Genomic DNA, 15,096 nt, shown 5'->3' on the forward strand with positions numbered 1-15,096 from the left:
GAGTCGGATCGAAGGTCTTGCTGCATCAGCTACCTTCCCATCATCCAGGTACTGCTTTCCGCGGCGTGCGCCCTTCACTGGGGCCAGATGTAAATCGGAAGGTGCGAGACTCGTGCTGTACGGTGGCTGAGGAAGAACAGTCAGTTCAAATTTTGTAAGCTCCTCCCGGGTGCGCAGACTTGTTTGGCGCCTTGCTTTGTCGTGGAGAAGTAGTAGTTCGTTCGAATTTTTGTGGTAACGAACATGCTGAAATTATAGCTGTGTGCGGCCAGCCGGCGCACAGGAGATTGGAGTGGTTTGCGGACCTTTTTGCGGTGATGATGACGGACGCTTCGCCCAACGAATCACCGTGCTTTTGTTCACTGCCAGGTCTCCGTAGACGGTCTGCGAGCGCCTGCGATTCCCTGGTATTCCAGCAAAAGGAACTCCAATGACTGCTCTCTGGTTCGAAAGCACCGACGCCATTTTGAAACATACGTATAGCGCCGCAACTACTGGAACTTCATGAAACAGTAGAGGCTGAAGAGGGAATATTTCATTATGATCCGGAACAAATTCTGCATTTTTCCAACCGAAATTGGCCGAGAAGAAACAGTGTTCCGTTACCCCTCGCGCACCTTCATGATTATGTTGTGTACGTCTGCACCGGCCGGAGTGGCCGGGTGGTTCTAGGCGCTACAGTCTGGAACCGCGCGACTGCTACGGTCGCAGGTTCGAATCCTGCCTCGGGCATGGATGTGTGTGATGTCCTTAGGTTAGTTAGATTTAAGTAGTTCTAAGTCTAGGGGACTGATGACCTCAGATGTTAAGTCTCATAGTGCTCAGAGCCATTTGAACCATTTTTGTACGTCTGCGTTTTCCAAGACGAGAACATTCGCTTTCACATGGATGCACGCATACGTTTCTAGTTTTGGCGAACATTCAGGCACTCCACTGTCCCTCAAATCAATCGATCATAATCCCATAGATAATGATTGCGATTTTGTGGAAGAACGAGTGGAATATAACTGCCCACATCCCTGCAGTTCGGTATATCTATGGGATCTAATCAGCAGTGTCTACAGCCGGACATCGTTTCCCCCTACGTAGATCGGTGTCAACAAAATATTTTCACCATCGGAGTAGAAACTTGGCGACTGAAATTTCGTGAGAAGATTCCGTCGCAACGAAAAACGCCTTTGTAAAAAGATGTCCGCCCCACACTCTGTATCATTTCAGTGACACGATGGAGGGCGTGTACGTCCGCTGTCTGTCTCGAGTACGTGGTTAGAGGCCGTATGACAGTGTATGTTCGTGAGGACTTCTGGGGTAACGTGCGTAGTCATGGATTACCCGGCTCTCTCGTGTGTGTGTGTGTGTGTGTGTGTGTGTGTGTGTGTGTGTGTGTGTGTGTGTGTGTGTGTTCCGGTTTCCAGGCAGCGTGGCTCCTGGCTGGACCGCGTTGTAATTAGCGAGGAGAAAGTGAGTGACGTGGCGTGGCAGTCTTGTCGTGTGCAGCAGTTGCGTAATTGGGGAGGGGGGGGGGGGGCGGAACTGCCCCACACGCCTGTACTCCTGAGCTGGACGTTTCTGCACTGCCCACAGGGTCTGTACAACGCGGATAGTATACGTGTCAAACAACTGCTTACAAGCGTCTGCTGAAACAACGAATGTGCGGAATACCCTATTGTAAAAGCTTTTTTCTCCATTTTTTTCTATATTTTTTTTTAGCGGTGAAAGAGGTGTCGGTATCAGCTACGATGCTTTTCATTACTGAAAACTGATGCCATTCAATCCTGCATTTATAATTTTTGTGCCCAGACTTACGTGCTTATTGGTTTCCAGTAACTACAATAGACTTCGAAGCCACTTGGCGTAATGGTCATCACTTCTGTCTCTATATGCTGTTCATTTTTGGAACACAAGCTATGACCAGCTTAGAGACAGAAGTGACGACACTTTCTGCAGGACCTGACCATCATTTTGCAGGACAATGGTCGAGCACGTACAGTTCAAGGTGTTACTGATTTGTTTTACTGATGGGGCTGCTAAGTGCTATACCACCTACTGCACTCCCCTGACTTAAGCCCTCGTAACTTCAACTCGATTTCTAAACTGAAGGGAACACTTCACGGCATTCGCTTCAGAACTGCTACAAATCCGTCGGGCAATAGACCGCGCCGCTCGAACTGTCAACACAGCTGGCACTGCTAACGAGGGAACCTCCCCACCGCACCCCCCTCAGATTTAGTTATAAGTTGTCACAGTGGATAGGCCTTGAAAAACTGAACACAGATCAATCGAGAAAACAGGAAGAAGTTGTGTGGAACTATGAAAAAAATAAGCAAAATATACAAAGTGAGTAGTCCATGCGCAAGATATGCAACATCAAGGATAGTGTGAGCTCAAGATTGCCGTGGTTCCGTGGTTAGCGTGAGCAGCTGCGGAACGGGAGGGCCTGGGTTCAAGTCTTCTCTCGAGTGAAAAATTTACTTTATTTTTGCAAAGTTATGATCTGTCCGTTCGTTCATTGACGTCTCTGTTCACTGTAATAAGTTTGGTGTCTGTGTTTTGCGACCGCACGGCAAAACCGTGCGATTAGTAGACGAAAGGACGTGCCTCTCCAATGGGAATCGAAAGCATTTGATCGCAAGGTCATAGGTCAACCGATACCTCCACAAGAAAACACGTCTGATGTATTCTATACGACACTGGTGACGGCATGTGCTTCACATCACAGGAATATGTTGTCGACCCACCTAACTTGTACACTTGGCGAATGGGTAAAAAGATTCTTCTACCTTGCCCGATTTAGGTTTTCTTGTGGATGTGATAATCACTCCCAAAAAAGTGATGAAAACATAAGAACTTTTCACATAAACTGCAACAAATGAATGCAACAGTTTCACAGTCGCACAGTTTTCCCTATGCTCTGTCAAAACATAAGTTTTTAACGTTTTCAAATTTTTCCGTGTGCAGACCGTCAAATCCTGCATATGTCCAAGCAAATCTGAACATGTCCTGGAATTTTGGAGAGCGAAGTTGATTATGTGTGAGTGCCTGCACTTTGATAATTGTCTGAAAATAAAAAATTAAACTTTACACTCGAGGGAAGACTTGAACCAAGGACATCTCGTTCTGCTGCTGCTCACGCTAACCACGGGACCACGGCGATCCTGAGCTCACACTATCCTTGGTGTTGCCTATCTTGCGCATGGACTACACACTTTGTATATTTTGCTACTTTTTTTCATAGTTCCACACAACTTCTTCCTGTTTTCTCGATCGATCTGTGTGCAGCTTTCAAGGCCTATCCACTGTGCCAACTTATAACTAAATGTGAGGGGGGTGCGATGGGGAGGTTCCCTTATATGCCACATCGCTGGCAACGGGTTATACACTATGCTGGTGAACAGTTTGAAGGACAGTAAAACTTTGAAACACAAATCTATTTTGTACGAGCTGTAAATAAATAGTTGCTAGTATTATAGTTCCAACTCTCGTATATAAAGCGTGTCGTAGGATGCGGGAAACAATTCAGTCGATGTCGTAATGAAAATGTTGCGGGGAAGGCGGACCAAAGACTACGTTTTATTGGCAGAACACTTAAAAAATGTAATAGATTTGCTCAAGAGACTGCCTCTTTTGGAGTAATGTTGCACGGTGTGGGGTCTTTACCGGATAGGATTAACGGAGTACATCGAGAAAGTTCAAGGAAGAGCTGCGCGTTTTGTATTATCGCGGAATAAGGGAGAGAGTGTCACTGAAATGGTCAGGATTTGGGGCGGACATCATTAAAACGAAAGCGTTGTTTCGTTGCGACGGAATCTTCTCACGAAATTTCAGTCAGCGAGTTTCTCTTCCGATGGCGAAAATATTTTGATGACACCGACCTACGTAGGGGGAAACGATCGTCACAATAAAATAAGGGAAATCAGAGGGCACGGAAAGATATAGTTGTTCATTTTTTTCCGCGCGTTGTTAGAGATGGAATAATAGAGAATTATTGTGAAGGTGGTTCAATGAACTCTCTGCCAGGCACTTAAGTATTATTTGCTGAGAGAGAGAGAGGGGGGGGGGGGGAGGAGAGAGGAATTATATACCCTGATATTTGATGTATTGCGTGCCTTGTTGTCTATTTCCAATGCGCCGTTATAGCACATGACATGTGTTTTTGTCGCTGAGCCGGATCATTCGCCATGATGTTGTCGCTCCCAGGCATGAGTTTTCATCAGCTGCCGCTGCCTTTGACAGACCTTTTCCGTCTGCTCAGCGCGGTGAGAGGAGAAACTCGCTACTTACTCACTCAGCCTCCGGCATCGGCGACATTCATCCGTTGCGCTTACTCAAATCACTCACCTTTTGTGATGAACGCTCGCTATTTTCATCATCAATAAAAGGAGAAGAATGCCATCTTGTGTGTCTCTCGGTTCTTGAAATCGCAGTCGGGTCACCACTAATGATCCCCTCGGCCGCTGTACCGTTTAAAGTGAGACGTGTTTGTAACTGAAAAGGCAGGCATAATCACGCCTCCAGTAGAAGATGCGTGTTCAGGCACTTGCCGGAGCCTCTGTTGGCGGTTTTGTCGTCTTTCCCGCTGTTGTCTCTCGTACCTCCCGCCGTTTGCGCAACAGGTGCTTTCGGAAGGAATACGTAGCTGTGAGGAAGGAAGGAAGCCGTGCCTCACTTCTGCGTTTCCGACAATCGCGCGCCACGAGATACTCTGCTGGTGAAGTGAGAGAGGCGTTGAGAGAGGGTGCGCCGACTTGTCAGGCATTGCGGAAATCCGCGTCGCTTTCCTTGGCGAGAGTTTACCGTGGCCCCCTGCCAGGGTTTTTTCCAACCTGCTAAACACGACTCACCGTGGGTTTGGCTGACCTCTTTTTTTTTCTCTCATACAGTTACTGGCCTACATTCCCACAAGTCTACAGATCTTCAAAGCAACTAGGAAATATTTGCACCATGACGCACTTTGGTTCTGAAATTTCCGTCTCTTTTTCGGTAATATATACAGGGTTGTCCATTGATCGTGACCAGGCCAAATATCGTACGAAACAAGCGTCAAACGAAAAACTACAAAGAACGAAACTTGTCTAGCTTGAAGGGGAATACCAGATGGCGCTATGGTTGGGCCGCTAGATGGCGCTGCCATAGGTCAAACTTATATCAACTGCGTTTTTTAAATAGGAACCCCTATTTTTATTACATATTCGTGTAGTACGTAAAGAAATATGAATGTTTTAGTTGGACCACTTTTTTCGCCTTGTGATAGATGGCGCTGTAATAGTCACAAACTTATGGCTCATAATTTTAGATGAACAGTTGGTAACCGGTAGGTTTTTTAAATTAAAATACAGAACGTCGGTACGTTTGAACGTTTTACTTCGGTTGTTCAAATGTGATACATGCACCTTTGTGAACTTATCGTTTCTGAGAACGCCTGCTGTTATAGCGTCATTACCTGTAAATACTACATTAATGCAATAAATGCTCAAAATGATGTCCGTCAACCTCAGTGTATTTGGCAATACGTGTAACGACATTCCTCTCAACAGCGAGTAGTTCGCCTTCCGTAATGTTCGCACATGGATTGACAATGCGCTGACGCATGTTGTCAGGCGTTGTCGGTGGATCACGATAGCAAATATCCTTCAACGTTCCCCACAGAAAGAAATCCGGGGACGTCAGATCCGGTGAACGTGCGGGCCATGGTATGGTGCTTCGACGACCAATCCACCGGTCATGAAATATGCTATTCAATACCGCTTCAACCGCACGCGAGCTATGTGCCGGACATCCATCATGTTGGAAGTACATCGCCATTCTGTCTTGCAATGAAGCATCTTGTAGTAACATCGGTAGAACATTACGTAGGAAATCAGCATATATTGCACCATTTAGATTGCCATCGATTAAATGGGGGCCAACTATCCTTCCACCATACATTAACCCGACAAGGTCGCTGATGTTCCACTTGTCGCAGCCATCGTGGATTTTCCGTTGCCCAATAGTGCATATTATGCCGGTTTACGTTACCGCTGTTGGTGAATGACGCTTCGTCGCTAAATAGAACGCGTGCAAAAAATGTCACCGTCCCGTAATTTCTCTTGTGCCCAGTGGCAGAACTGTACACGACGTTCAAAGTCGTCGCCATACAATTACTGGTGCATAGAAATATGGTACGGGTGCAATCTATGTTGATGTAGCATTCTCAACACCGACGTTATTGAGATGATTCTCGCGCAATTTGCCTGCTACTGATGTGCGGATTAGCCGCGACAGCAGCTAAAACACCTACTTGGGCATCATCATTTGTTGCAAGTCGTGGTTGACGTTTCACATGTGGCTGAACACTTCCTGTTTCCTTAAATAACGCAACTGTTCGGCGAACGGTATGGACATTTGGATGATGTCGTCCAGGATACCGAGCAACATACATAGCACACGCCTGTGATCACAATAGCCATACATCAACACGATATCGACCTTTTCTGCAATTGGTAAACGGTCCATTTTAACACGAGTAATGTATCACGAAGCAAGTACCGTCCGCACTGGCGGAATGTTTCGTGATGCCACGTACTTATACGTTTGCGCATATTACACCGCCATCTATCACAAAGCGAAAAAAGTGGTCGAACTAAAACATTCATATTTCTTTACGCACTACACGAATATGTCGTAAAAATGTGGGTTCCTATTTAAAAAAAAAAAAAAGAAACGCAGTTGATATCCGTTTAACCTATGGCAGAGCCATCTAGCGGGCCAACCATAGCGCCATCTGGTTTCTCCTTTCAAGCAAGACGAGTTTCGTTCTTTGTAGTTTTTTCGTTTGATGCTTATTCCGTGAGATATTTAACCCGGTCACTATCAGTGGACCACCCTGTATACATATACAGTGTACAATGTAGAGGTAGCCGGCTCATAACAAGCCACTACACAAAAATGGTAAATGTCCACATATTATGGCCACGTGCGGCGGTATGTCTGGTGAAAACTTCCAGTGTAGGGAGACTACTCACAGTGGCAAAGAATTCACGTGGTGCGTGCTATCTGCCATAAAATATTCAGGCTGCACGGCAAGACCGCTCACAACGGCGGAGAGACCATATGGTGCGTACTACCGCCATAAAACATTACGGCTTCAGGCAAGACCATTCACAATGGCCAAGACACCCTGTGCTGCGTCCTCTCTACCAAGAAGGCCTCTTCCTGTCACATTTAGTCTGATAACGTATTATTATTATTATTATTATTTTGTTAAATAGACGTTGATGGGATGTTAAGCACAATGCTTCACGAAACACTGACGTACCTGTGGTTAGCCTTCAGGACCATTTTACACTAGAGCTTTTTGTTTTTAATTACTATTGATAGAGCTTGTCTGTTTTGAAGGATGATCGTAATTCAGTGTCGCGAACAGAGTCCAGTTTCTTAACCACTATAGTGTGTGGCACAATGTTCTCTTGCAATGCACCACTTAAGATTAATAATTGCACAATATCGTCACTTGCACAATGTCGGTTTTGGATTTTGTTGGCTGTTGAAGTCCCGTCTGTCTTCAAACCGACTATTCTCACGCGGCTGTCTTCTATCGCGAGTAGAGCCATGTGTCTGCCTAGATTCGCATTTGGCAGATCCATTTATGAATTATTTGCGTAACGTTACGCGGATGCATATGTAGTCGTTTGTCTTTTGCACTTAGCGTGTTGCGCCTGAGTCATAGGCCGCCCGGTGCTCTACTATGTATGCTGTGGACACAGCAGTAACCCAGCAATCCCCAATGTGATAAACAAACTGTGCCACAACACAACAAAATATCCATACGCCTATGGCTGAAAAGCGATGGGTTACCCTGCAATGGCTATCACGTCTGCTTTAAGGTCCCCGTACAAGATGCAACAATTCTTTAAATTTTACTTTGTTTGCGAAATATTTGACCGCGTAGACAACTGTTCCACGTGTTTGTCAAATATGGTGCGTGTATCATGAGTTGACGAGGAATAAGACAAATTTGGCAAGATCGCGGATGTTGTTTGTGCTGATGTTTCGCTGCATTTGTTCAGTGATAAATAGCTCTAATAAAATTTATCTCACTGTATCGTGAGTTTCCACAGCTGTGGCAATTGCGATCAAAGGTGAAAACAAAATAGCACGAGCAATTACTAATGTTGTAGCAGTATCCAATTGTTCCCAGCCATATATTACACAGGAAGAGGTCGGGAAGAAAATCAGTATTGTACACATATCATATAAGCGAAAGTGCAATAAAACAAAACAACGACGTTCGGTTGTTCCACGGAAAATATGGGCTGTATATTTCCACATTGTGGTATTTTACTGAGCTGTCATTAGAGAAGCAAGCAGAAGAGGATAAGTAAGTTTTCGCATACTTATGTGGTCTTAAAAAAGGCTCTAAGAAGTATGGGACTTAACATCTGAGGTCATCAGTTCCCTAGAACTTAGAACTACTTAAACCTAACTAACCTAAGGACATCACACACATCCGTGCCCGAGGCAGGATTCGATCCAGCGACCGTAGCAGCAGCGCGGTTCCGGACTGAAGCGCCTAGAACCACTCGGCCACAGCGGCCGGCCGGTCTTTTACAGTATGATGGCGAAGTAACTAGTTAGATAAGAGCGAATTTGACTTCACGACGTTCTGAACAAGTTATTAAAAATTTCGCTGTACCTTTGCAGAAAATTGATGTAATTATCAGGGTTTGAGTGTACCAGTTCCTTTAAGTTATTTTCATGTGTGTAATTCTCTCTCATTTTAAACATTTTCCTGGACCAGCATCTTCTTTTCTTCTTCTTCTTATCCAAACAGAGCACTGGAGTCAATGTTGCAACCATTCCTACTGCAGTCAGAATATAGCACACAAGAAAAGCGCCTACTTCAAAAGTAAGGTTAAATAGACAGACTTTTCGGTAAGCGCACATTCTCGTTTGACACAACCGTGGTTAGGTAATAGCGAATTTGACTTCACGGCGTTCTTCACAAAATATTGAAAGTTTCATGTCGATTCGAAGAAAGTTGATGAATTTTAGTGTCCTGATAGTAAGATTTACTTTAGCTGGTTTTCCTGGGTAAATCTCTCAAGCCATTCCCAGGACCAGCTTCTTCTTCTTCTTCTTCTTCTTCTTCTGCAGTGCCAGAACAGCTTTGTCTGCATTTGTGGCCACTGTCACTACTGTCAAAATACCAACACGTCTGCTTGAAAGTGTGGTTAAACTGACAAATCCGCAGCTAGATAAGGGTGAATTTGACAAGCCGTTTTGCTCGTTCACGGGAACCTTTAGGGACATGGCACGATAAAAAAGTAGTCTGGTTGGAGCTCAAGCAGCGAATACACGTTACAATACAGCTCTTCTCCTGAAGAATATAGCTGGGTCGGTGGTGGTTACGTTACGCATGAAAATGAAATCAACCGCTCGGCTGGACGTTTTAAGAGTACCTACTGTTCCGTCTCTCCCCGTCCGTAGCGCGTGGTCTCGCGGTCGCGTTCTCGCCTCCCGAGCACGGGGCCCCTGGTTCGATTCCTAGCGGGGTCAGGGATTTTAACCTGCCTCGAGATGACTGGGTATTTGTGTTGTCCTCATCGTTTCATCATCATTCAGGTGGCGAGATTGGGCTGAGCAACGGTTGGGAATTTGTACAGGCGCTTATACCCGCGCAGTTGAGTGCCCCACAAACCAATAATAATAATAATAATAATAATAATAATAATAATAATCGTCTTTTCCCCTGCTCCTCTTCCTGTGTCCCCTCACCCTGGAGCTTCCTGAAGTTGCTGTTGTAGTAAGTTGGCATTTGATTTTAGGAACATTAGTATGCTGTTGGCGTTCGTGGGAGGAAGAGGCTAGAAGGAATGTCCGTTGGCCGGCTTAGGGATTCCACTGAGCGTGGCGTCGTCTCTCGGTGAATCGTGTACGTTAGTGCGCGTGTGCGGCCGCCATGCTGCCTCCGTTAGTGGAGCTGGACAATGACGCGAACTGCGACGAGAGCAACAACAACAATAACAACAACAACAACAACCACCACCACGCGGGCAGCGACGACGCGGACGTCGCCGCCGTGAAAGCGCGCGCCCGCCCGGCCAGCGGGAACAACAACGGCTGCTCGTGGTGGTGGTACGCCGAGCCGGGACACAGGTGAGTCCGGCCCGTGCGGTAGAAGTGAAGTAGCAGGCATGTGCGCTGGCGCCCACTCCACTGCCTCAGCCGGCGACACGGGCCAACACCGACTCAAAGGGAGGCCTCGGCGCTTGTTGGTGACGTCACGCCAGCTAGGCACGGCGAACGCCAGGTCTGTTGCTGGCAGAAACGCGTGGGCGTGCTTATCACTATAAATCTCTTATTTTTGGACAAAATGTTTGGTATTGTTTGGGATTCTGCGGTTTTATTTAGATGAAAGATTTTCTTACTATCGTAAAGCTACAAATGAAGATCATAGTTCTGTGTTACTGAATCCTGTCGAAACACACGTAGATCAATATGACAAGATGCTTTGCCCCATTGCAAGCTTCGGAAATTTTACATTCAAGTAACTATATTTACTTGATCCATTTTGTTATCGAAACTTACCCCGACCCCCTTACAATGAACTCGTTTCTTTTATTTATTTCTTTATTTTCGTTTGACATCGTAGCTGGAAATGTGAACTAATTTACATGTGTAAATGTCCAACTGTTGCCAGTCATTCGATTACAGTCGTTTTCAACGAAAGGAATTCTAAACAGGAAACAAAATAGCTTCATACATCGAAAATACTGCTGAGCTTAAACTTTTTTAAAACATGCACATTAGAAAAGATAAATATTCCCCTCTTGTAACTGAAAGGAGAAACATTATAAGATAACAAATTTTGTTTGATAAAACAAGTATCTCTCTTTTGCCTCTTCTTCTGTCCGCCACCCCCTCCCCCAACGTGTACAATCGCAAGATATTTCATTAACATTCAGTGCTCCTCACCCGATAGTCAACCAAGATACCTAAAGAAGAGCACCAATATGTTCAGTTTCTTGTAAACGCAACCCAGTACAAACGTAACTTCCTCAGATTTACAAATAAGTTAAAGAAGCACGAATTCTGTTGCTGCTGGACCATGAAGTTGTTTTTGTATGTCAATCCTTAAAATAGGTTGAAATTTAAGTTCAGGAGTACACTATTTGTTAAGAAGTGTAATGAATTGCACAATTAATTCATTGCAGAAATCTCTCAGAACAATGTGTGTTGGTCAACTACCGCCAATAGTTTCACATTTTGCTGTGTCGGAGACACCACCATTATGAGTATGCCTGAACAGACCTGGCGTTCGCCGCGCCTAGCTGACGTGACGTCACGAACAAGCGCCGAGGACTTCCTTTGCATCGGTGTTACACGGGCCCACCCAGTTACGACTCCGTGGGACGGAAGATATTTACCGCTAGGACTTGAGTACCCCCTACGCATCCGCACTCGCCATTTTCGTCTTACGTGCTCCTCGCTTCTTTCACAGAGGACTTCCCGTAGCACCAACGTAGTAGTTTCGTCCGCGCCTTCTTGGTCCAACTTCACAGGGGCGTTTGCCATGCTGAGCTGCGCAGTATGCTGGGTTCCATACTACGCTGTGGCTATTACGCGAGATTTAATTCTTACTGTAGTTGTTTCGTCTTGAATGACGTTAAGGGGGGCAGGACGTCAAACCGGCCGTCTTGGAGCAGGAGAGGCACCACAGGACATTTTAATTTCCACTGTCTATACTTTTACAAGTAAATTCATAAAACTTTGTCAGCATGACCAGGAAGGATTCAGGATTCACTCTCGTAGCAGCCGAAGTTCAAAAACATAACAAAATAATTTTTTCTACATGTGAAATTTCATCATTTTTTCACTTACTATTAACCGCATTTGTTGCTATAGCTACACTTTTCTTCATAAGTAAGAGAGACTGTTCGACGAATTTTGCACAGCATACAAACCATACTTACAGGTGTCTGAAACTCTAGAATCTATTTAATTTATGAAAAAATGAATGAGCAGTTACGTTTTAAACTTTATGTTTAAAAAAATCAAATTTTGTAGTTAATTATCTGACTTTTTACCACAGTTTTAATAGATTTGGAAAATTCTAGAGTTTCATACACCTGTAAGTATGTTTTGTATGCTGTGCAAAATTCATCAAAGAATCTCTTACTTGTGAAGAAAAATGTACCTATAGCAACAAATGGAGCCAACAGTAAGTGAAAAAATGATGAAATTTCATATCTAAAAAATATTTTATTATATTTTTGCACTTCCACTGCTATGAGTGTGAATCCTGAATCCATCCTGGTCATGCTGACAAAGTTTTATGAATTTATTTGTAAAAGTATAGACAGTAGAAAATAAAATGTCCTGTGGTGCCTCTCCTGCTCCAAGTCGGCCCGTTTGACGTCCTACCCCCCTTAAAAGATTAAAGGAAGAAGGAATAAAAACATTGTGTTAGCAGAGGTTGCCTGGTACACGCGGCGCTCGGGGACCACAGTACAGCTACGACACCTGAGGATGGACTTACGACAGTCCGAAATCGGTCGAGTGAAAATAAAGTAACATACAACTGAAGCGATATTTTCAACCTCTGCTATAATGTTCAGTTGCGGATGTTGTGCCAACAGGATTGTTTGTAACTTTGTGTTAGTTTAGTAAAAAAAACAGCCTCTTTCTCGTTTCAGGCGCGTTTTGCTTTTTACTATAAGCAGGGGTGGCCAGACTTTTAGCCCGCCTGGGCCACACTGGAAGAAGACGAGTATTTTTGGGCCTCACATAACGTACTTAGACTTAACTAACACTAATGACAGTAAATAAGGAGCAAAAGAAACCGAGAGAATAGTGTCGTTTCTGATTGAAAAAATTCAGTTTATCTTAACTTTTGCTACGGTCGCAGGTTCGAATCCTGCCTTGGCCATGGATGTGTGTGATGTCCTTCGGTTAGTTAGCTTTTAAGTCGTTCTAAGTCTAGGGGACTGATGACCTCAGATGTTAAGTCCCATAGTGCTTAGAGCCTTTTGAACCATTTGAATCTTAACTTTACATAAACAGAATTTAATGGATTTTTTTTAATCGATCCTGTGACACATGCTCACTTCTTGAGCCGCATTGATACTTGCTGTGGGCCGAATACGGCCCGCGGACCGCGGTTTGGGCACCCCTGCTTTAAGACACCTTCAGTCAAATCTAGAATGGTACAGTTTTGTTTTGTTGTGCCATATCTATAGAGTATAAAACAGTTTACTTCTTTTTTTTACGTAAATTAGTTACAAACTACGGCGTGCACAGACTGTATTCAACATGTAAACATCACTACAGATACTCGGATGTAGGTTACGACATGTTCGATAAGCCTGCCATCATTGGCGGTGATGCGGCGCAGCGCGGGATTAGCCGAGCGGTCTAGGGCGCTGCAGTCATGGACTGTGTGGCTGGTCCCGGCGAACGTTCGAGTCCTCCCTCGGGCATGGGTGTGTGTGTTTGTCCTTAGGATAATTTAGGTTACGTAGTGTGTAAGCTTAGGGACTGATGACCTTAGCAGTTAAGTCCCATAAGATTTCACACGCATTTGAACTCTCCCTCTATTTTTTTCTCTTTTTTATGCGGCGCAGACGAATAGCGAAACCCTGCATGACTCGCTGAAGTGTCGGGACATCGATGGCTGCTTTTAGCTCACCAATAGTTTTGTGGTTATTGCTGTACACCTTGTCTTTAATATAGCCCCACAAAAAGGAGTAGCATGTGTTCAGATCGGGAGAATATGGCGGCCAATCGAGGCTCATGGCAGTGGCCTCTGGGTACCCCAGAGCCAGTATGAGGTCCCAAAAGTGCTCCTCCTGGACATCAAACACTCTCCTGCTCCGACGAGGTCGAGCTCCGCCTTGCACGAAGCACATCTTGTCGAAATGAGGGCCGCCTTGGATAATGACGATGAAATCATCTTCGGAAACCTTCACGTAGCGTTCCGTAGTCACCGTGCCATCGAGGAATATCGGACCGATTATTCCGTGACTGGACACTGCACACCACACGGTCACCCGCTGAGGATTTAGAGGCTTCTCGACCCTGAAATGCGGATTCTCAGTCCCGCAAATGCGCCAATCTTTCTTATTGACGAACCCATCTAAATGAAAATAGGCTTCGTCGCTAAACCACATAATAGTCAACTGTGCAGTTTGAACGTCCCAAAAAAATGGCTCTGAGCACTATGGGACTTAACTTCTAAGGTCATCAGTCCCCTAGATCTTAGAACTACTTAAACCTAACTAACCTAAGAACATCACATACATCCATGCCCGAGGCAGGATTCGAACCTGCGACCGTAGCGGCCGCGCAGTTCCAGACTGTAGCGCCTAGAACGAACGTCCCGAGGCAAACCGTTCAGAAGTTACGACGATTCTATTTCATATACTGTAGTTTAATAATTGTGGTCATGTATTTTCTCCACAATCTAGCTGCCGCTTCCATGCTTAGTATCTGGTAAAGTCAGTCCAAAGCAGATAAATAAGACTGGCGCATTCCTTGTAAGATGTAACTGCTAAAGTGACGTCAGAGACGTAGTACGACGACGTGGAACGTAGTGAGGTAGGAGGAAAATGTAATGAAGAAGGAAGAACTTGTGGGACTGGCTCGGTACAGCGCGCCGTCGACGCGCGGAGTGTGCGGCTTGAATCGCAGCGCTCCAAGGCCACACAGCAGCAGCTAGGCAGCTCGGCTCGTAATTAGAGGCGGGACGCGTAGCGGAATGCGCCGGCCGACGGAGTTACTGCGGGCTGCTGGCAGCGATCCAGTGCGGCGGCGCTAGCTTCGCCTCCGCCTCCGCCTCGGCCGCTCGCTTCCTCTATTTTTACTCTTTCTCCCGTTCTCCCCCGTGCGAGGCGATCAAGGTCAGGCGCTGGCGCTCGGGGACGCGGATGTTGTTCGCGGAAAAGCGAGACCGCGTCCGCCGCCCGCTGGTCCCGCAGCCACACACCTGCACCGAATAGTCCGTCCCACCGAGGCGGCCAGATTCTACCACGTTTCCACGAGGATAATTGAAAATAGAACCCAGTACGTTGTCCTCGGTGGCGAGTGTTCCTCGGAGGTGAGGGTATCATCTGGAGTGCC

At 45.6% G+C, this 15,096-nt stretch overlaps 1 protein-coding gene across 2 annotated transcripts in view; it reads left to right on the plus strand.

Moving 5' to 3' along the window:
* The window catches only part of LOC126209774 (protein sprint), a 308,754-nt gene that overhangs the window by 42,046 nt on the left and 251,612 nt on the right, over window positions 1-15,096 (plus strand). Inside the window, exon 2 of one of the 2 annotated variants that reach the window (XM_049938899.1) lies at window positions 9,804-10,134. The exons of the other annotated variant lie outside the window; for it this stretch is intronic. Coding sequence (XP_049794856.1) covers window positions 9,938-10,134 — 197 coding nt within the window. The 5' untranslated portion in view covers window positions 9,804-9,937. The remainder of the gene's footprint in view (window positions 1-9,803; window positions 10,135-15,096) is intronic. 2 annotated transcript variants of the gene reach the window in all.

This window comes from Schistocerca nitens, chromosome 10 (assembly GCF_023898315.1).
Source record: "Schistocerca nitens isolate TAMUIC-IGC-003100 chromosome 10, iqSchNite1.1, whole genome shotgun sequence".
Taxonomy (NCBI): Eukaryota; Metazoa; Arthropoda; class Insecta; order Orthoptera; family Acrididae; genus Schistocerca; species Schistocerca nitens.